Raw genomic sequence first — 22,941 nt, 5'->3', positions numbered from 1 at the left:
GCTCATCGGTAGTAGAACTACTTCTTTAAGGCAGTTCTTATACCACACTAGGTGGTAGGGGACGAAAAGACAAATGACATAAATGACATTTTCTATACATTTAAGTGGAATTAGGTAACTAAATGAAATTGTTCTCGGGGCCATTTCAAGGTGATGAGTTAATTATATTCACGAGGTAGGTATATGAACACAAGTAACTCAAGGAGTACTCAGGAGATCGTTGCTTAGGATAAATCTCTATGAATGTACACGTTTACTATCTCTCCTGCGGTCCCCCAATTAATAAGACCTTTAGCGATAGCACTAGTTTTAGAATCATTTTAGTTCGATTGACTTACCTCAATATCCGGATTATTGGGCAGTTTCTAGGTCAATTTAGGAAAAATACCTAGACATTAACGCGATTAAACGAACTTATTTAATGAAGAGTTAAACTAATTAATAAAATTTACCATCTAGAGATGGTTCGATAAACGCAAAGAGATCGCGGGGTCTCGGGCCCCAAGGGTTTACAAAGACATTGTTACAGTTAGCTACTCCGCGAACAAAGTGATTTTTCAGTTCATACGATCATCGGTTTAAGCCTCAAATCGCTGAAATAATAGTTAACACTTAAGCCATAAGAGGGAGCTCCCTCTCGAGGTGTATATCATAATTTGTCACATAGTGACGAGTACGATATGGACCACCTCAAGGACATATTCTCATTATATATCTTTAGGCGGTCAGGCCATAACTGCTCCTTACAAATTTTTTTCAATAATAATTGCTGGAGAAAATTTTTGATTAGAACCAATACGAATATATTTTGAAAATATGTGTTTAAATTGATCAAAAGTCGAGTCACAAAGAAAGTAAATCCCAATTTGAATAACTTATAGACCTTGTTTATGACATTTCAAAAACTTTCTGGAGGCTCCAGAACGGTTGGAAGCCATCATACTAATGGACTCGAAAATTCAAAACTGGAGTATAAACCAAATTTGTGTTTTTTTTTCACGCCAATTTGAACAAATTTTGATTTTTTTCCCATTGGGATAGACCTTAAATTTTTCAAACATTTGTCAAAAATTAACTTTAAAAAAATTAATTTCAGCTTGCATTTTTTAAAAATTACGCTCAATGCGAATATTTTTTCATCTGATGAATTCATACCTAATCTTTGCAGTAAAAATTATCGAGATAATTTTCTGATATTTTGAACAAAAAAGGATTAATATTTTTTTGAAACATTTTTCCAAGTAGGTTGCATCACTTGCTATCAGTTCATTTATTATCTACCCGGTAGATCTTAAAAAATTGACATTCAAATAGGCGGATTTATTTTTCAACTTCTCGATACATTCGAAATATTATTAATTGCCCGAATCATCGCACGAATATGCCTATCTACGTGGGCATTTACGATAATCAACACTTACGTAGGCATTCTTCACTAATTTCAGCAACCCTATTCTCACACAAATAGATGAAAAATTACAAATAGGTACATAAAAAGAACATCGGCATATAGTACTCGATTCGACTATAAGGCGTTAATATTTTACACGTCGTTCGATAACTTTTCATGCGCAATAATAATAATAATCATAATAATAAATAGGAGGATTTCAACAAAAGACGAACGATTGCCATTAACATTGTCACAACGCATATATATCCGCTATTCTCCACGTAGTATAGTACATTTATATACGATAGTAAGCGTATGGGTATATTCGTATTCGTAATTTCCTATATTACTTTCTCGGCCATTACGTATAAATGCAAACGTAAAACATCCTACATTCGACGATAAATAACTCGGCTGACAAGAAAATAGCAAGAATACGTTCGGATTAAAATGTTTTAATATACCAGCGAAGAATAAAATAATCGTGGCAAAGGCGCGCGTGCGCCAATAACGAAATAATTCACGGAACACATCGCATATGCCCCTGCTCTCTGCCCCTTCATCTTCCTGATGAAAAAATTTTTATATCAATTAATTAGTCGTTATACTATAAAGATGAACCACTCCTTTGAAGAAAAAAAAATTGGTCAATTGCAATTTACACTATGTTTTTATCGTCTATACCAAGAGTTAGCCTAATTAAAAATCATTAATTTGTTTTCAATTACAGGGCGGAAGAATATCTACTCGGCGATGTCGCGTAATAAATCTCTTTTTTGTAGAATTGTTCGTAGGTGGTCCTGATATATCGGCTCAAGTGTGTTACACGCGTTTGTAAATTAATCAAGCCACTTCCCACTTGGGGTGTTTTTGCTGGCTAAACTACCAACATCCGATTAACTAGATTGAAATGTTACCAAAACCCGAGTCTATATTCTTATATGTACGTGTAGGTGTGTAAGGCAAAGAACCTACTACATACGACGACGTTGAAAAGAAAAATTTCGAGTCTTGGAAAAATCATAACCTGTTTTTTTTTTTTGCGATAAAAAGAGCTAAAAAAAATACGATGTAAATTAGTAAAAAAAAAAAAGGAGAGGGAGACAAGAGGGATAAAAACCATAACCACGTTCTGTGCGGTGTTTTATGAAATTAAAATATTTGCATATAAGCCTCGTCGTCGCGAGATATACGTATAGGGTTCGAGCGATGGGGTAAATACATTATATAAACGTTGTCGACTCTGATTGATCAATTCAAATTGCTGCAGGGCCAAATGTAGCGTTTTTTTCGCTGGCTATTGGTAAATCCGCGCTCTATTCTTGATCTGTCAAGTTGATATGAAGATCTATATGATAATTTTTCCGTGGCTAAATTAGAGGTATTCATTTGGCAGTTAATTTCCATTTTTAGGGTGGGCTTTTACAACCCCCTGTATATGTTTTTGTCAGCTCGGTTAGCTCATACACGTATATGGATAATTTAAGCGAAAAAATGTCGTTGCGGTGTCAACGTTTGTTTGTACATCCAATATCGCATCTGCGATCGCTATGAATAAATTACCACGTACGTATATACAAAAATATCATCGACGTTAATGTCAAAACGCATGCGTATTTTAATTCTTGCTTTTTCATTTAGTTTTGTTGCGTTTTTTGGATCCGGGGTTATAGCGAGAAATAGGTACCTATATTTTTAATGTATACCTACCTAAGTCTCGTGTCGTGTTTACCGAGCTAAATGATGATTGCGGTACGTAAACGTATCGATTAAAAAATTATCTACGCGGGATGAAAAATTTCCAGTATGGGGTAGTTTTAGGTAGGTAGGTAGGTAGGTATAGGTAACTAAAAAGAGTACCTTATTAACTCATTATTGATTAGCTGTCGTTTTATTATAATTTTCAGCGTGTGATTAAAATTTATCGTATTGGTATTATTGGCATTTCGAAGAACAAGTAGTAATTATCAAAAGGCGTCGCAGTTAATGCTATAATTTTACAGCTTTCGTGTCAGTTTAATAAATTTCTACCCCTGTATTATACTTAGCCATAAATATACAAAAGTGTGATATAAGCCAAGGCTGTAGAGGCATAGCTTTGGAAAATAAGGCTCGTAGTTGCCTTTATGGAATTAATGTGGATAGGTATTAAAAATTCCTAAAGCTGGAATTTTCAAGTTTTTAAAAAAATATAAATATAGTATATTAATACCTATTTTACGTCGTATTGTTTACACCTATCTACCTATATTGAGAAGAGTTCCCTATATAGGTCCTAATTTTTAATTGAACTAACTATAATTTAAAAATGAATTGGGTTTCCAGTCACATAGGTACCTAATTAAAATAGTTTCAATATTCATGCGAAGCTAAAGGTAGGTACCTACTCTTCTTTTGATGATTGAGCAGAAGAAATATTTAATTATAATGTAACTCGTACAATAACTATACTTTCATTACGATTGCTAAGTCACAAATTTCTTAAAAAATTCAAATCCAAAAAGTTTCTCTTTTGAAAATTACACGAGAATCTCTCAAAAAGTCCGTCTCAGATTTGAACAGGACCGTGATTTTTGGAAAAAGCATGGACTGAAACTCTCATAATCAAAATTTCAGCAACCAAATTCGTTTTTTGATTCTTGGCGAATTTTTGAAAATTCAAAATTGAAACATGCGAGAAATGAGTCCTGAAACTAATTATATTAACACCTTTCAACAAAATTTCACCATTTCTGGGCATTCTGGAACCTCCAGCGCGATTTTCGATATTTTCAGAATTTTAAGAAAATCAATTTGGACAGCTAAAAAAATGTCCACGCTTTCTGGAGAAATTTTTGAATTCTAGAGAAATCGAAAATAGCGCTGGAAACTTCAAAATAGCAAGAAATGACAAAATTTGGATGGGGGGGGGGTTAGACAAGGTACTTGTTTTCGTGCAAACTTCAAAAATTTCTCAACGAACATAAAAGTGTTAATTTTTTAAATCGATTTTCATACTTGCCAAAATTTATTTCCAAGCCTTCAGGAGACATTTTAAAATTCTGGAGAAATTAAAACTACGTTGGGGGCTCCAGAATGGCCAGAAATTATAACATTTAAATTTTCAAAAATTCGCCAAAAATCGAAAAATCTATTTTGAGCAGATGAAATTCAGGTATTTTCTCTCTATTAAGTAAATCCAGTAGCATTTTTCATTTTTTTTTTTTTTTCAAACATCAACTTAGAACAGACTGATGATGAACTATTCAAAAAGTATTGATTTGTTTACTAAAAATATATTTAAGAAATTAATATCTACACTTTTTCAAAATCCGTCTCTGCACATTTTTTTAAATGAAAATTTATCTCTGCACTTTTGAATTTACAGACACATTTTTCGAGTCTTTATTTTTCTTTATTTTCTTCAAACACCACCATAAATTACTAATGTTTACTTGGAAAAAAACCGTTTCCAAAAATCTTTTTTGTTTTTCTGAATCCAGGAACGTTCTCCTTTTTTTCCTTACCAACTCTTTAAGAAAAATAATTTATGAATAATTAATGAATTTGAGTTGGTCAGAGGAACAGATTTTGAAAAATTGTTCCTCAAAATTGATGGAGTGGCCTCGACCCTCACAAATACAATTGATTGCAATTTGAACTAACTATAAGTAAACGTTATCTTAGAATTTAATTCGGACCATTTAAAATAATTTTTTCGGCGAAATTTAGTCTAAAATGGATAATGAGGGTTTGCACAAGTTTTGCTCAGACTTGAACAAGCCATCCAGAGTTTGCCAAAGCTGACTAAAGTTTGTTAAAATTGACAAAGGTTTAAGGTTTGCAAAAATGTTGATTAAAATTGAAAAAAAATTGGTAAAATTTGATGAAAAATTGTCAAATTTAAACTAAAGTTGTCTAAACCTGATCAAATATGGAGAAGGAAACAGTCAAAATCGAAGAAAGTTTCTTCAAAAAATTGTTCAAATTTAATTCGAGTTATCAAAACTCAAAAGTTAGTAAGAGTCAAAAAGTTGGCCAATTTTGATGTCATTTTGGTTAAAATTGCTATAAAAATGTTCAAAGTTAGTCAAAGTTATCCAAAGCTGCCTAAAGTTTTTGAAAACTGATCAAAGTTGGAGAAAAAGTCAGTCAGAGTCGAACAAAGCTATTCAAAAATTTGATCGAAACTGATTCAAGTCATCAGATATTGGCAAGAGTTGACTAATAAAATTGATCAAAATTAACCAAACTGACCAAACTCTTCCCCAAAGTCGTCTCTGAAAGATGATTGACAGCAGTCATATAAGTCAGAAAAGTTGATAAAAATTAGAAAAAATATTCGCCAACGTTGACTAAAATTGTGCAAATTTACTCAAGTTGGCCAAAATATTGATCAAGGTCGATCAAAGTCTAAAAATGTATTTTTAGAGCTCAAATTTCTCATTTGAAAATTGTGATTTTTGAGTTTGGATTTTTCAAAATTTAGCCCCATGATTTTCCTGTTTGCTGATGGTGAGTCAAAAAGTTGACGACCTGATTTTTTGTCCTCATCCTAATATATGTAATTGTTTTCGTATCACTTCTGTTTTTGAGTTTATGGTAAGTTATTTAAATTTTTGACACCAAGATAATTTTACAATTAATTTCCATTTTTCATTATCCAAAAATAAAATCAATCTACGCAACCTATATTCACCTAACTGTACTTTTAAGGGTAGATAACTACGTGTAGGTATATACCTAAAAGTAAATACCTCAAAGGTGATACGAACACGAAATAAAACTATAACTGCTTCCAGAAAAATCATTACTTGATAAGGATAATTATAATCCCAGAACGTGACTGGAGGCGTAACCAATTCTAATAATTAAATTGTGAAATGCATTCGGTGCTGAGGAAAATATACTCGTAAGTCGTAGTAGGTACATTCACAAACTCGATAATAAAAGAAATTCATTTCATGTAAAATTAACTCGAGTTATTAAACTTATTTCATCGACAGATAAAAACGAATTTTACTCGTATATTTTCGAATAGTAGAATAGCCAAATGTAAGTGTGTGTATTGTATACCATGTAACTACAGTGTAGGTACAAAAATAATTGCGAATCGTGCGAAAATATAATTTTTTGGTAGGTACCTAATTATTAATTAGCTGCTGTGTGGTACATAGGTAAGTTATAATTTATAAGAAAAAATTAAATGCTTTTACTTTTTGTTTTCTGATTACGTTTTAGGAAATTGTTCGATATTTTAGTTGAATAAATTATATGATTTCAACAATAGAATGTTTAAAAACTAGGCATAAGCATACAATAGAGGATTTGGGAGAGTATCAACAAAATTGACACATTTGAGAGTTTTTCCTCGACTACAAACTACCTATTTTCTCATGTTTCAGGATTTTCACTTCAAATTTTTTCCATTTTGGAACGAATATAGGGCAACTAAGACCTCATTCGAACAGATGCATACATAAGAAAAACCCAGCACGTCTCAACAAATGCACAAATAACCATAAGGTTAAAGACTATACGAAATGCTTCATTGCTCTTTGCAGTATACCTACATCGATTAGGTAACATTTCAAAAAGAAACACACTATGTCCGCATAAGGAAGGCGAATAACTCCAAGCCGAAAGAACAAAGTAAACTGTTAAAAAACCGAAATACCGAAATCAATACAGCAGTCGTAAAATCCAATGAGAAAAGGTTTTCGGAAAACGTTCAATAGAAACATAGTGTGTTTCAAGGTACCCGAGGAAAAAAATTCGTGTTACAGTCGAATTCACGTGTTAGACGAAGCGTGTTAAACGGATTGTCGTCTGTAGAAAAGAATATGTGGGTAAGTATCAACATTTGAAGACGAGATGCAGATTCAGTGTGCACAATTTTCGAATTGTGAGGGTGAAAAAATGCTTCCAGAGGCCAGAGAAGTGAGGGTGGTTCTAAATTGTTATAAAAATGATGTCTTCAACTACTTTTGTAGGTATTCAAAAAGTAGGTAAAGTAGGCTACAGGGTGCGCAAAAATATCGTGAACCCCAAAGAAAGATTTTCATTGAGAATATAGTTAGGTTGGCAACGTGAAATGGATGCATATGATTGGTGGAATGTTATCATATCAGTCCAACAAGCAATCATGTGCTATCATTATTATCATTTACTGTGACCAACCAAAATATTTAATAGCAGAAAACTTTCTCGGGGTACGCGATATTTCTGGGCACCCTGTATTATGTGTCATATTTTTGTTTTTGAATGTCATGGTATCTAGAGGTCTTATTTTTGAGCGATTTTCAGTACTACAAATTGGTATCTACAGGGCTTGAAAACCCAATAAGTAGATATCACTCTCAGTTTTGGTTTCGGTTTTATGTTTTTTGAAAAAGTAAAGGTTTTGGTTTTTTAAAATACATACCTATCATCTCTCTTGTTCCAGTTTTGGTTAAAGATTTTGATTTCAAAGGAATCGGTTTTGGTTTTAGTTTTTTCCTTTTTTCTCCATTTTTTAGAGGGAAGAAGGCCAAGAAAGTTATCACTTTTTCAAATACTTTGTGTATGTGACTAGAAAGTGACACTTTGGCAGTGCCAAATTTTTCAAGTTTTTTAGTTTTCACCTTTAGCATCAGTGTTTACTTTATTTTTACCAAAAATGCAGTATTAATTAGGCTAATTACCTGAAACATTCCAAAACCAATTCAGTTTAAAATCAGTTAGCTCTCGGTTTTGGTTTTGAATTTGAGAAAATAACGCTCCCTGTTTCAGGTTCAGCTTCAGTTGTGGGAGAATAACACTCCTGGTTTCAGTTTTGAGCAATTTTAATCAGTTTTTGGGGGTTTTGGTTTCAGTTTGCAAGCCCTGGGTATCGATACCTTTCGATACTGCAAAGTATCGATATTATAGTAAAAATCGCTTAATGTTATAACGTTTGTCCCAGCCCATTTTAATAACATTAAGCGACTTATAACACAAACCAATTGAACAAAAAAGTGATTTTTTTCCAACAATTTTTATATGGTCAATTTTTCATTAAATGTGTAGTCATTGAACTAAAATTTTGCAAAAATTGTGAGAAAAAAGTGTTGAAAATAGGTTGAAACCTCAAAAAGTTATGAAAAAAGTATCAAAAAGTGATGTCAATCAGAAAAAAATCTGACATTTCAAAAAAAATAGGCAAAAACTGGGTGAAAAAATGTTAAAAACATTTTAAAATTACATAAAAATGTGAAAAACGGTTAAAAATCACTTAAAAATTATAACATTATTCAATGCTCCAATTACAATAACCGATGGAATTTCAATGTAATGAGATATAATAGATCGAGACTGGACGATTTTAATAACATAAAGTGATTTATAACATTAACCGTTATAACAATAAGCGATTTTTACTGTATTAATAAATATCGATACTCATAAGACCTCTATGTCATGGTCACTGTAATTGAGATAAAAATTTAGAGATGAAGTAACCACATTGAACAACTCATTTATGCTGATAGCCAAATCAAAATCCGAGAAATTGGCAATGAAGTAGGTAGGTACTTTGAAGTCTGTAGTTCATAAAATTGGGCAAGATGACTTGAAATTTTGAAAAATTTGTGCGAAATTGCACCTAAACAGCTAATGGCCAATCATAAGCGCTGACAGCTCAAATGCATGCAAAGACATCTTCAATATTTGGCACATAAGGATAATTTTTTGGAGCAAATCATAACTGGAGATGAAATCTGGATCCTCTAAAGCAACACCTGAGTGGTCAGAAATTTGATTGTGATGAGGAGCTGCAGACAGTGGTCATGGAATTTGTCTGAAATCAGCGTGTACAGGTTTTTGAAGAGGGAATTTTGAAATTGAAAACACGGTGGGAAAAATGGGTCAAAGTGGGGAAGTGATTCAGTTGAGAAATAGTAGAAAGTCTATATTTTAGGGTGTAAGTATATGTATCACTTTTTCATAAAATACATTTGTCGATTATTTGGAATTTTGTGTAGATACCTGACCTGACTTTCCAGACACTCCTCGTAGTTACCTTATGAATAAAATATGTAATATTAACAGATGTCTAATTAATACAGACAATAAGAGCAAATTCTAGGCGAGTTTAATGAATTTTTTCCTAAAGAGTTGAAATTTGAAAAGTCAATTTTTGGTCTCTAATATGGACCACTTCAAAAATTCAAAAAACAATGATGATTCCTTCCATGAAACGTTTTATTGGTAGCATAGGTATACTACATTTCAAAAATATAATGTTAATTTTTGCTTACCTACAAGTTATTGTGAACTTACTCTAATCGACTTTTTTTGACCAACTAATGTTACAATTGTTTACAATTTTTACCCCTGTAAAATCATGTCAATACTTTTGTCAAGGTTACTGATGATCTCGTTGGTGCTATGTGGGAAATAGGCTACCTTACTTCTTATACGGTCAAAAATCAAAATTCAGAAATATTTCTCTTTTCAAGTTACACAAAAATTGATAGCTTAATTTCATTTTTAAAAAAATTATAGGTATGTAAAATTGATTCTTTTTCTTCATCAGTCCTCTTTCTTTTATAAGAATATTATTTATTCAACGAACGCCCAAAGCTCATCCAAATTTTCATCACCAATTAAAAACAAATGCGCATATTCACCAAGTAGGTAACTACCCAACTTAATAATAAGTCTGTATTTATGGTTAGTTGACTATACACAAAAATGGGATAATTAGTCTGGCTAATTCCAATCCACATATAAATAAGATAATGAAAAGGAATAAAAAAAATACCTATATCATTATTAACAAAACAGGTAGGTAAAGTAGGTATATACCCTTTCATTAATGAATTTAAAACGGATGATTTTAAATTTAGGTAAAATATACCTAAAATCACATCCTAGTCACGAAAAAGACCGGTAGCTTATTTTCGAGACCATAAATTAAGTTCAGTTCTACGCGTAAGTAATTATTCGCGTTTATGTATTTTGATGCATTAATAATAACGTTTGACGACACAGATGGTTAAAAATTTATTTAGCTGGATGCGCGATTATTAAAACATTTCTAATTTTAGGTTAAACGAGTTAAATTTTAATCGAGCTTCGAAGTTGTAGGTACCTACTGAGCTGAGCACCCACCACGATCAGGATGAGTGTATCTTAATTAGAGAACATTTCCAAGTTGTTATTCTTATAGGTTAAGACAACTCCATTAATGAGACAATAATATCGAGAATGTTGCAATTATTCACACGTGCGCATCTTTATTGCTTACTATGGTCGTGCGATGCAGCTTTTCTCTGCAGTACCATTAAATGTAAGGGGGTGCATTATGATATAAGAAGAGGGGGGAAAGGCACAACAAAGTCGACATGCGGATGCTTTTAAGTATAATTCGAATACGCTCGGAATTAATTCTATTAAAACGTGTTTGAAAAAAAAATCAAAGAAAGAAAACGCGACCCACCATAATCCATTTAATATTTCAGTATTAAAATATATATGAAAGAACCGAATGTTGAAAAATTTTACGATCGGTGTGCGATGAGGTTTTTTTTTTGGAAAGATGTTGTCAATGAACAGCATCAGCAAAGCGGAGTAAAAGCAAACCCACATAGCTATAGCGACTATGAAATATATTGACGATAAATTTCAGACAGGATTATGAGTTAATTTGTAATTTCGCCGGAATATTTTATTTAATTTATAATCAACGTCGATGATATCTGGTATCAAAATTTTTATTATGTTATATGAATAAGTAAATGTATACGAGATGTGTTAGAATGTTTCTTCTTTTATGTACACAGATATATTTTAATGAATAATATGTTCACAACTTTGTGGGCTTACCTAAAATTTGACATTTGCGAGTATTAAATTAATTGCATCCCTTATATAAAGTGTAATGCAATATGATTTCTTTTGGGTGATGATTATTAGGTACATTATAAAAGACACACACATTGAAATGGAAAAAAAAAATGTCGTAAAATCAGATCGCGAAAAGGTGTTTTAAAAATCCAGGTTGGTATTGAAAAAAATTTACATAAAAGATGCCTACTTATTTTAAAACTAAAACGACGAGTGTTTATTTAAATTTTTAATGTACTAATTTTCCAACCGTGGTGTGTTCAAAAGCAATGAAACTTCATTTGTTGCGATGAAATTTGACTCTTGTGCCTACATTTAAAAAAATTTCTATGAGCTTAAACCGCTCTAAAAGATGGACCTTGTATACTTGGAAAAGTTGAAAATGAAAAAAGTATTACCAACGTTACAACACGTAAGAGTAATTCATGGTCATTTATTCGAGTTGACTTTTGAATGGTGGAAATGTGATTATAATCATTCGACTGGTAGGTATCATTAAGAAATGCTCTAGGTGTAAGTTCACGTTTGATGATTCTCTCATTAGAGCGGCGATGATGAGTGAAGTAGCAATTGTGTGGTAATTTTCGTCGACAACTTAACGCTTCTGAAAATGCTGTCAGTGTTTGAATAATTTTTAGTGCTTTGAAAAATTTTCATTTTAATGATGATTAAGGGATGATGGGAATTTTTCGTGATGGTGTGATTTTCAATGGTGATGAGGTGAACCTTGAGGTGTTAATCTGTAGGCATTCAGTTTATGTATGGGAAAAAAAACGTAAGCTTATGATGTTTGTTCACGATTCGATGAAGGAAGGAAATGGATTACGAGTCCAGGATCTGGTTTCTTTTCTGAGATCCTGATTTGTGATCTAGATCCTTTTCTGAATGCTGAGCTGTGTGATTCATTCTGCATTCGAGAATGATTCGCGATGTGGATGTTTTGAAAAGAGGATTCGAATTACAGGATCCAAAAACCGTTTCTCTGGCGTATTGATGATTCTGAGTGTTGTGTGAAAAATTTCAAATAAATGCCTAAAAATTTACACTTTTTATAGAGAGTGTATTTTTATGCTCTAAAAACTCGAGATGTTCGCCTCCGATTTGAACGGGACTTCGATTTTTGGAAAGAGAACGATCTGAAACCCCCATAACCAAAATTTCAGCTTCCTAAGTTGATTTTTCGATTTTTGGATAATTTTTAAAAATCCACAAATTTCTTTCACTAATTCTGGCAGTTTATGTTGTTGTTGTTGTTGTTGTTTTTTCCAAATTATACATATATTTATTTAGCAAAAATGATGAAAATTAGTCCTGAAACTGATATCACCCCCTCCTCCCCCATCCAAATTTCATGCCTACTTTTGAGGCATTTTGAAGCCTCCAGCGTGATTTTAGATTTCACCAGAATTTTTAAACATCTCCAGAGGACGATTAACTTGCGCAGTAAAAAACCAAGTTGTGGCTAATACTCGACCTGTGCTTATAACGACGATTTTATCAACATTTGAGCTGATTTTTAAGCTGACACCTCTATTACTTTTTTTACCAGAATCTTTACCAGAAAAAAAGTAGCAAAATCAAAAATTTCTTGTTCACAAAAAAATTTTTGAAATCCGCATATATCATTATTTTAGTGTTTGTAGAGCTACAGTCAACCCTCTGAATCCAAATATCTAAGTTTCTAGCCATTCTGAAGCCATTTCAAAATACTGGAGAAATCGAAAATTTGCGTTGAATGATCCGAAATTGGGAAATTTAGATAAGGAGGTGAGGTGTTGGATTGATTTTCATCAATTTGTCTGAATAAATTTTCATTTTTTTTTTTTAAACATAAATTGACTGAATTAGTTAAATTTGTGTTTTTGAAAATTCGTTAAAAATCCAAAAATTAAGGTGGGAAGCTGAAATTCAGAATCATTGTCCACGGTTTGAATCGGAGGCAGACACCTCGAGAGGTTCTCTTGTAAAATTATTTTGATTATTTATAGGAATTTTTTCAGATTGGTCGTAATAGCTTTGCTCACTAACATAGCTTTGATCAAACATTTTAAAAATTTGCCAAAAATTGAAGAAATTTAAAGACATCTGAAATGAGCAGGCTCATTCTTCCTTGAAAGGTTCGATTCACAAAAGATCAGTGCAAAATAATACCTAATCGTCGTAGATTTTTAGGACCAGGACATTGTTAAAGTATTTTTTTTTTTAATTTATTACTTAGCTACTGTTTCATAAATTTAAATCCTTTGGAAATTTATCTATTATTTAATTCAAGCACACGATTTTTACACCTCAGGTAATTAAATTTCCATACATCATCCAAAAAATTATCATAGGTGACCAAAAATAATCCAGAATTGAATCAAATTAGTTGATATTAATTTAAAAAACTGAACTTTTCAAGTTTTTTTCTTTTATAATTAAAAGTTTGAAAGATGCCAATTTTTGGATGGCAAAAAAATAACATTTCTTCGAAATTTGACGCTTGCTCTGCTCGGGCATTTAATTTTCTACCTACTAATTTTTAAAAAAATGAGACAAAATTTGTAAATTCTGCTTTAAAATTCAGCTTCAATTCAAAGTTCAGTTTACGAACTTCGTTTATTCGAAGTTCACTTTTCTTCACATTATTGTCTTCAAGTACTTACCTAAGTATGGTACCTATTTTTTCAACTTCAAAATCTTCTCTCAGTTCAAATTTCTCGATTATCTTTTTGGTTATTTTTTACAGATCTGAAATTTGATCTCAAAATACTCAGATAGGTATAACATTTTGAACATTTTTTTTGGTGAAATTCTTTGAAAAGTGAACAAGAGTTCATCATTGGATGTTCAGTTCAATTCAAAGTTCTCAATTTCGTTCGCAAGTTCGTTCAAAAAAAATGAACTACTTTGGTTTAAACTCATAAACAGGTATTCAAGTTGCTGACAAGTTCCATGAACTTTTAGATTTAAAATTAGATATTCGTACCTACCTAGGTAGGTATAGGCTAAGGTATATTTTTCCAAAAAATATTTTGCTTTGGGAACTGATCTATTTATTTGGTTATAGGTTCAATCATCTCAAACTTTGTATGAAATCATCTCTTCATATACGTTAAATTTCTATAAATGAGTCGAGCTTCGATAAACTCGTGATTGTGAATTTATACTCACAAAAATTGCAATAAAACCCCTATTTTTCCTATACTACTTACAAACCTTGAAAACATCATCATTACACATCCAAAAAAAAAAAAAAAAAAACTGAATCTAGATTACGAAAATATGAACCTATTGAGCCAAAAACTTCGTAGGTAGGTAATGCTGGTAGAAAGCTGGCAAATTTATAATTTAATTTTCACGCGACGATAATTTTCTCACACGTTTGCCCGTCTTCCACGTAGGAAAATCTAATCGATCTTAAACATCGCAACAATTTAATATTTCATAGCTTGATTACAATCTATAGGTACTTCCTGAACCGCCTTTCATCGCGGACTCACAATGTTGGTGTTTTTTTTCCTTTCAACCCTTCACTACCTACATCACGAACAAGTCAGTACCTATGTATAGTCCGAATAATTAAACATTTTCACCGAGAACGCACCAAAAAAAATAAATAAATGAAAGAAAAATAAAAAGACATATTTCACCTATACCTAATATAACGTTATAATACAAAAGCTATTCTCAATAAGGTCTACTATTGATTAAAAAATAATAAGCCAGGATTTTCGACATGCCATTTCGCGTGTTTCTTTTTTTTTTCCTTCCTATAAACTGAAAAGATGTGGTTTTGTGATAAAATATAATTTATGTCTTAACACCTACTGAGAATTGATGGTTGAAATTTTTATTATTAGGCTACATGTATTTTTTTTTTCGTTCGACTGACAGTTTGGCCGGATTTGAGACAAAACTCTGTCACTGTATAATCATTCGATCAATTTATTCTATACACTTGTATATGGTAGGTAGAGATAGGTATGAAATGGATACAACAATAATCGAAAAAGGCGAAAGGTGCGTGGAATTCTTTAGTCAAAATATTGACCGTTTGTCATCATGTTACCTTATAATACCTATTTTTGGTCTCTTGAGAATAAAAATACCACACGAATATAGTAGATGTGTTACATCTTTTATAGGAACACAATGGATTGACGATTCTCAGATAACAATTAGGTACAAATTCGCTCGACCTCGGACATTGTAGTATAGGTATTCTTGGTAATTTGCTGTGCATGGTTATGTATGTAGAAAAATATACGTGTAAGAGATGATTTCTCGGATGTGTTGAAGGAAAGATCTGAATAGGAATCTGTATAAGTAGTGTAAACTATCTGGTATTCATTTCAGTATACAATATCCAAATAAAAAGTCAATTTTTCTGGCTCTTCCTGTTACTTAGGTACCTATGCTCCTTATAAAGAATGAACGAAATCGAATTTGTATTTTTTGAAGCTGATTTCGTGACATGAAGCCTGGAGTTTCTTCAACTTCAAAAAGGTTGCTAGGTATCTATCAGCATTTTTTATATCATCAAGTTGGCAAGTTGATGAAAAATTGTCCAAGATCATTGAAACATTAACCCATCAGAAGCCAATTTGTTGTGAAAAGGATCAAATTTGGATAAAATTGAAATCTAGCTTTCGCGTCATTTTTCTTGATCTTTCGAATCGATTATGATGATACTTAATTTTAGTCAAGCCATTTTGGAGGCTCCTTCGGCAGATTTTCAGACTTTATATACCCATAAAAAGAACCAAAATGAAATGTATGCACCTTTTCAACCAGAGAAATATAAAAATAGAGCTGAACACGATCAGCAGTGAATTTGAAAGTTCATCAAGGATGGTTTGTTTACATCATTCGATTCTATCAAATTTTGATTTATCTATTATAAAAACCTAGGCTATATTTTGAATTCTTCTAAATTAAAAAAATGAAATTCTGAGATAAAAATTTTTGTTTTGATTTTTCAAAAAATGAGACATTTGCCTATAGATTTTGCTTCAAAATTTTCAATAGGTACTCAATTCACTTTTCTTCATAGTATCTTTAATTAGGTGCTTATTTTTCAACCTCAAAATCTTTTCTCGAATCAAATGTTCTCAATTTCTCGTTTTGGTTTTTTTTTTCAAATCCGAAATTTTATCCCAAAATAGAAATAACATTTTGAACATTTTTTGTGAAATGTTTTGAAAAGTGGAAAGAGAGTTCATCATTGGATTTTTTTTCAATTTTCATCGTTTGATTCACAAATTTTGCTGCTGTACGAGATAATTTTTCTGTAGGGGAAGGAAGGGGAGTGGCTGGCAAAGAAAAGTTCGCTTAGAGCGGATAGGTAATACTTGAACTAAGCCCTGTGCCCTGATCTTCAAAAGTGGTCACATCTTGGATCTAGATCTATAGTTATTCCCTCATATACTTGAATAAATATCTGGTTGTCTTTAATGTGAATAAAATTAAAAAGATTAATTGGTATAAAATTTCAAAAATTAACGCGTTTTAAAAAAAAAAAATGTGATATGAAATAACTTTGGATTGAACATCGAAAGTTTGAAAAATTCAGCATTCGTTTTTTTGTTTTTTCATCTTGGCCCTTTAACATCTGAGAAAAGTTCACAACCAGATTGTGATATTTGAAAAAAAAAATTGAAAATTTGGTGGATCACTCGTTCATATTTTATGCAAAGGATTATCAACTGAATATTTTTTCGATTGTGTTTCTCGAAATTGGATACGTATATAGGTAAAGAATAATTATTCTTAAAATATCAGCATTAGAAAAATGCAATGCTTCAAAACACAGAATTTCCTTCCCATTTTTCGATTTCTTCGACAGCTCAAAAATCAAAATTTTCACATGACAACAAAATAGGAATAAAATGGGGTAAGATAACGTCAGGGTTTCGATTTTTGATTAATATTCTTATAAGATCTGTAATAGGAAAACTCGGTGCTTCAAAAGTTCAAAACAGAGAATTTTTATTCCCATTTTTCGATTTCTTCGACAGCTCAAAAGAGGAAATTTTTCACATCGCGACAAAATTAGAATAAAATGGGGTAAGATAACGCCATTAGTTTCCAATTTTGCTTAAATTCCATTTTAGAATTTAAATTTAAAAAAAAAACAAAAAAATTGCGAAAATTTGATTTTTTGGAAATGTTTGAGAATTAACAGAAATGTAGTAGGTATTTTGCATCGAATAAAATAAAATTTTGTGCAAGAAAAAATAGCGCAAAAATTTTGGAAAATTCATCAATTTTTTTTGGAATTTGAAGGAGAAAAATCACTATTTGAAAAAAATCAAATTCCAAAAAGAAATCGTGAAAAAGATGGAAAATTCAAATTGATGTAAGTATTTTCTATACAAGCACAGGAGTCTTCTTAAATGAAAATTGTTTTCTGTTGGAAAACTCTGATGCTGCACAAAAACAATTTCAGTTCTGATACTTGACTTGAGGGTCTGGTTTAGCAGGCAAATTAATAGGTGAAATAAGTATGACGAATTTTCTGCAGTTGATAAAATTTGATAGCAAATTTAGGCACATCAATTTGGCTTTCTCTTTTCCGTGTACATCTTCAAATTTAATTTTGGAAATCAACCCTAGGCAATCATTTGTATAAAATTGAGAAGAAACCTGAATTTCCAAAATGAGCGATCATTCGAATTCAAAATTTTGCTCAACTATAACACAATACTTAATGAAATTGTTTAGTAAGTTACAAGTTTTCTCACAAAAATTCTTAAATAATTTATCTGTTGAACTTCTCCCAAGCACTAAAGGGGTTGATAAACGTGGACCATTTATTAGTAGATAGTACAAAGGACCAAAAGAGGCTGCAGGTAGGCGATATTTTTGGGGCCAGGAAAACAACTTTGACAAGGGCCCAGAGTTTGAACAATGATGGGGGGGGGGGGAGGTCAACTGAGAAAATGGCAGCGTTTCATTCTATACTCAAATATCCTCTCTTGGCTCTCTATCCTTATTTTCCAAGAAATATTGAAAAATGGAAGCGTTTGAATCAAAATTGTGCCATTTATCAAAAAATGTCAATTTTTAAAAATTGTGGTTTGAAAACTTTAAAATGATATTTGTATTTTGGTACCTCTACCTATCTATAGGTAATATTTTCCATCAATTTTTCAAAAACGTGTTGGAAAAAAATAGGTAAGAGTATCAAGTCTTTGAGCAAGTGAGCAAAGCCAAAAAAAACTTTGAAATTTGTAGGTAAGTACCTAATTTTTTATTTTTTATACAGTTATCCAATACTTGAGTAAATACCTAATTTGCATTCATCAGATTTTTATTCATTTTTTTAAAATGAACAAATTTAGTAAAGGCTGTTTAATAAATTCCAATCCCTGCAATTGAAAAAAAAAATTGCTTTTTTTGAAAAAGTTGCATTGCTCTGCATAGGTGAAAATTCTGACAATTTTTGAAAATGTGCTAAGTAGAATTTGAGCCCATGAAGAATTAAATGTTTTTAAAAATGTTAGGTATAACTATGACTATTAATTTGTTGTGTAAGTATACATATCTAGGTGATTTCTTATTAGCATTTCTGTATCATCAATTTAAGAGTATTCAACAATAAGAAGAAAAATCGATTTTCTGGTGTTTGGGGGAGGGGGCCTTAAAACTCTGAGAAATTCTATGGTTCCTGAATTTGGACCCTTCAGGCCTCAGAATCTTTAAAAAGTGTTTATTCAAGAGAAAATGTAAGTACTAGTATGTTTATACTTCAAGAGTAAGTAGATATACTTAATGCATCACTTGGGCTACTCAAAGATTCAAATAATGAGCAAAAATAAACCTCAGAGGATTGGGACTTTCAGAAAACCACACCACAGAACATCCTCAAAACTTATTTCAAGACTAGGTTCACTTATTTTCAAACTTTTATAGGCAGTAGCTCTCAGTTAGGTTTTGACAATTATTATGAGAATGAGAATAGGTACACATGATACAGACAATTAGACATCCTCAGTTCTCACCCTTCGAACTCAATACCCCGCCAAGTACATAATCGACCACCACCTCAAGCTTATTCGATTGATTCTTATCACAATAACTCACCAGATATGACGGTATCTTTATACACATTATAAGAACAAGAAGAAATACGTCTTCGATTCGCATTCGAATCATTGGTAGCGGCTGCATTCATGATAGCTGCGATTGAAAAATCAGTGGTCACTTTGACAGCGGCGGCTGCTGCTGCCGCAGCTGTGGCAGTTGCGGCGGCCGACGAAGACACCGATTTTTTCGAATCCAATAATCTTTCGTGTTCTTGCATACTGGCGCCTCCGATCAACATTGTAGAAAATTTACGAATACAAAAAACGTTTCGCGAAATTACAGCAATATTATACAAAAACGAATTAAATAATAAATATATATAGAAAAAAAACACGTTTCATAACATTTCGAAAGGCGAAAAAAGGCAAAATAAAACGCGGATTGCCGGTATAGATAATATTAGGTATAATAATTATTCGCGCGCGATAATCACGAGCGATTTCTCGCTTTTGGTCGACGAATTGAAATCGTATAATACTTATTATACGCGATTTTGGGCGACAAATGACGATGACGAAGAGCAATAAGGGCGAATTTGAGATTCTGGTAAAAACGGCACGTTTATTTCAGTACACATAACAACGTAATACGCGAGTTGTTTTTTTTAATAAAAAAGAGGATAAGAAAAACGCTACCGACAGTGACGGCGGCTGCGGTAATCAATCCGTTGTAGGCTATAATATTAGTACGAGTAGTAATAGAAAAGGCAACCGAGAGCGAGCGGATAGAGAAGGTGGCGGGCTGGTGGCTGGTGGCGGTGGCACTGGCGCTGTCGGACGAATACACGTTTTCTTCGAAGGTACCTCCTCACGCGAGGCGTGTCCGTGGTAGGCGTTTTTCGATTGCCCTCCGCCGAATGTGCTGTGAGTGAGAGCAAACAAAAACCGAAGGAAAAAACAGACGAGCCAATGTTTCGACTAAAGTTCCACATAGATTAGGGAAGTATACGCATACGCCATATTGGTTCGACACAACGGATGTAAACATTATCAGAACGTATGTACGCATACAATCTTATGTGTAAAAAATGCATTTTTTTCGATTGTTCGCGGGTTCGGGCGAATTTTTAAGTAGTTTCAAGCTAAAGACGATGAAATTTCCTATCGATTGATGTTAAATTTTTGTTATTTCGCGAAAAATTGACGATTTTATGAATACTTCTATTATCCAATTTTTTCATCTACAGTGGAGTCTCGATAACTCAAACTCCGTTAACTTGAAAACTCCAATAACTCGAAGCAAAGTCTGTTTCCCTTCAACTTTCCATAAGACTCAATGTAAAATTCACTTCTTTACCTCGAAGTAAAAAGTCCAAAAACTCTGATAACTCGAAGTAAAATTTTTGAAAAAGACAAGAAAAACCTCTGTAAGTCGAACGTTGCCAACGTTTTACCTCTATAACTCGAATTTCTAGTTGAAAACACTTGTAAATTTGAATCTCATTGCTCATTCCATACTCCATACTTTAATCTTTTCGACCAGGTATAATACGTGTTTCCATTTTATTCTAGTAAAAAAAAAAACACTCATCTAATTCAAAACTTTGCTAACTCGAAATATACCAAAATTAACCTCTATAACTCGAACTCCGATAACTCGAAGTCAACTCCTTCTCCCTTCAGCTTCGAGTTATCAAGACTCCACTGTATTATACAAAGCGAAGTTTGAAATTCTTTGTCACAGCATCATGGCTAAATGGCTGGATGGCTGGATAAAAACGACTGAAATTTTGACCATAGACTCCTGTTATGGTGTAGATGGCCCACTGGACATTCAATTTTCAAAATTTTGCCTTAAAAAGCTACCGTCAGGCGGGGTTGCTTTGATTTCGCGAGGTGACTTTGATAACACTTATTTTTCGGCACGTTTTGATCTGTGGAGCGAGTAAAACGTCGAATTACATTTTTTTCCGAGCGAAGTGGTTATATTGATGTTGAATTCATAGGGTACCAGTGATAATTTTGTAAATAAATATTTTTTACCGCATTTTTTATCACATTTTCTAAAAACGCTACATTTCTAAAATTTTCAACTACTCAACTTAAGTTGATGTTCTAATATATTCAGGTAAGTGATAGAACATTGGCTGATAGCTTATCCTAAAGGTACACTCCTTGGGAACTTTCACCGGAAATTTCAAGTTTCTAGGTTGAGGTGCCTCCGATCCTTGGCCCATTGTTCTCAGTGGGGATTTTATCAATTTTTCATTTTTGAGGCTAAAAATTTAAGTTTTAAGCCTAAAGTGAAAATCAATGCCATTTTCGGATTCAGTGTGAAATTTCATCCCATTTTGATAAGTTGCAAAGGTATTGTATTGAATATCTAAAAATTTTGTTAAAAAATTGAGGAAATACAGGGGCTTTTATCACTTTTTCAATAATATGATGACTTCCTCTCGGCCAAAATTGATGAAATTTTGTATGGTAGGTCTAAAGGTGATGAGAAATCATTTTTTGAAAAAAAAAGTACCCCTATCAAAGTGACCCCACCGCGGGGGTGACTTTGATACGGCCTTTGAGGGCAATTTTGAGGCACAAAAAAAACAAAAAACAAAAAGGTCATTTGGTGCGTTTTGACGTACTTTACACACTGAGTGGTGCAATTTTTTCAAAAACATCTTTCTACGCTGTACAGAGCAGAAAACATTTTTTTTTATCAAAGCGACCCCGTCTGATGGTACAATTTAATTGAGCTTCAAAGTTTTTGACGTCACAAAGATGACGTCATCAAGAGCTTTCATTTCGCCGCCGAATACTTCGGATTTGCTAAGCATTTTACAAAATCATCAAAGCTCCAATGTTTATCATACTTATACTTAGAGAATAAAAGATCGAACGAAGGTGAAACTATTCATTAAGAAACTCGAAAACAATGGGTGAACTCATTGGCCAATCATATCTCTTCAACTTCAATTTTTTTTTTTCATTTGGAATTTTTACTTCTTGCATAGGCCTATATTGGGTTAAAAATGGGAAACTTGATTAGTAGGTAGGTATATCCAAAATGGTTTGATTTTTTTTTTTTTTTTGATGGTTAACTCATTGGCCAATTATTAAGAAGGGTTGGGTTTCAAACCCTGCTAAATGCAAAAAGTAAAATTTTACAGGAAATGAAAAAAACGTTTAGAATTTTTAGTTTTAGAGCTACAGGGAAGTTTTTTTCTTCATCGGACAAGTTTGGTAAGCCTGCTTTCAGCTGGCTAAAAACCAAGACTGTAGAATCAGTTTTGATTGGTCAAAAAGCAGATCTAAAAATTCATTTACAGTAAAAGTCGCTTATTATTATAGCGGTTAATGTTATAAATCGCTTTATGTTATTAAAATCATTCGGTCCCGATCTTTTATATCTCATTGCATTGAAATTCCATCGGTTATTGTAATTAAAGCATCGGATAATGTTATAACTTTCAACTGATTTTAATGCATTTTTTCGCATTTTGATATAGTTTTTATATGTTTTTAACACTTTTCCGCCCAGTTTTTGCCAAATTTTTCTGGAATTTCAGGCGTTTTTTGTGATTGACATGGTTTTTAATACTTTTTTCATGAATTTTTGATGTTTCAACTTATTTTCAACGCTTTTTTCTCGCAATTTTTGCAAAATTTTAGTTCAATGACTACATATTCAGTATA

The 22,941-nt window shown here is 32.3% G+C and overlaps 1 protein-coding gene across 1 annotated transcript in view; it reads right to left on the bottom strand.

Moving 5' to 3' along the window:
- The window catches only part of LOC135841616 (T-box transcription factor TBX20-like), a 113,319-nt gene extending 93,249 nt beyond the window's left edge, over positions 1-20,070 (bottom strand). Inside the window, exon 1 of the mRNA XM_065358651.1 lies at positions 19,307-20,070. Coding sequence (XP_065214723.1) covers positions 19,307-19,547 — 241 coding nt within the window. The 5' untranslated portion in view covers positions 19,548-20,070. The remainder of the gene's footprint in view (positions 1-19,306) is intronic.
- Positions 20,071-22,941: the final 2,871 nt, after the last annotated feature.

The sequence above is a fragment of the Planococcus citri genome, chromosome 3 (genome assembly GCF_950023065.1).
Source record: "Planococcus citri chromosome 3, ihPlaCitr1.1, whole genome shotgun sequence".
Lineage (NCBI taxonomy): Eukaryota > Metazoa > Arthropoda > Insecta > Hemiptera > Pseudococcidae > Planococcus > Planococcus citri.
The sequence above is the reverse complement of the archived record's forward strand: the minus strand, read 5'-3'. Positions and strand labels throughout refer to the sequence as shown.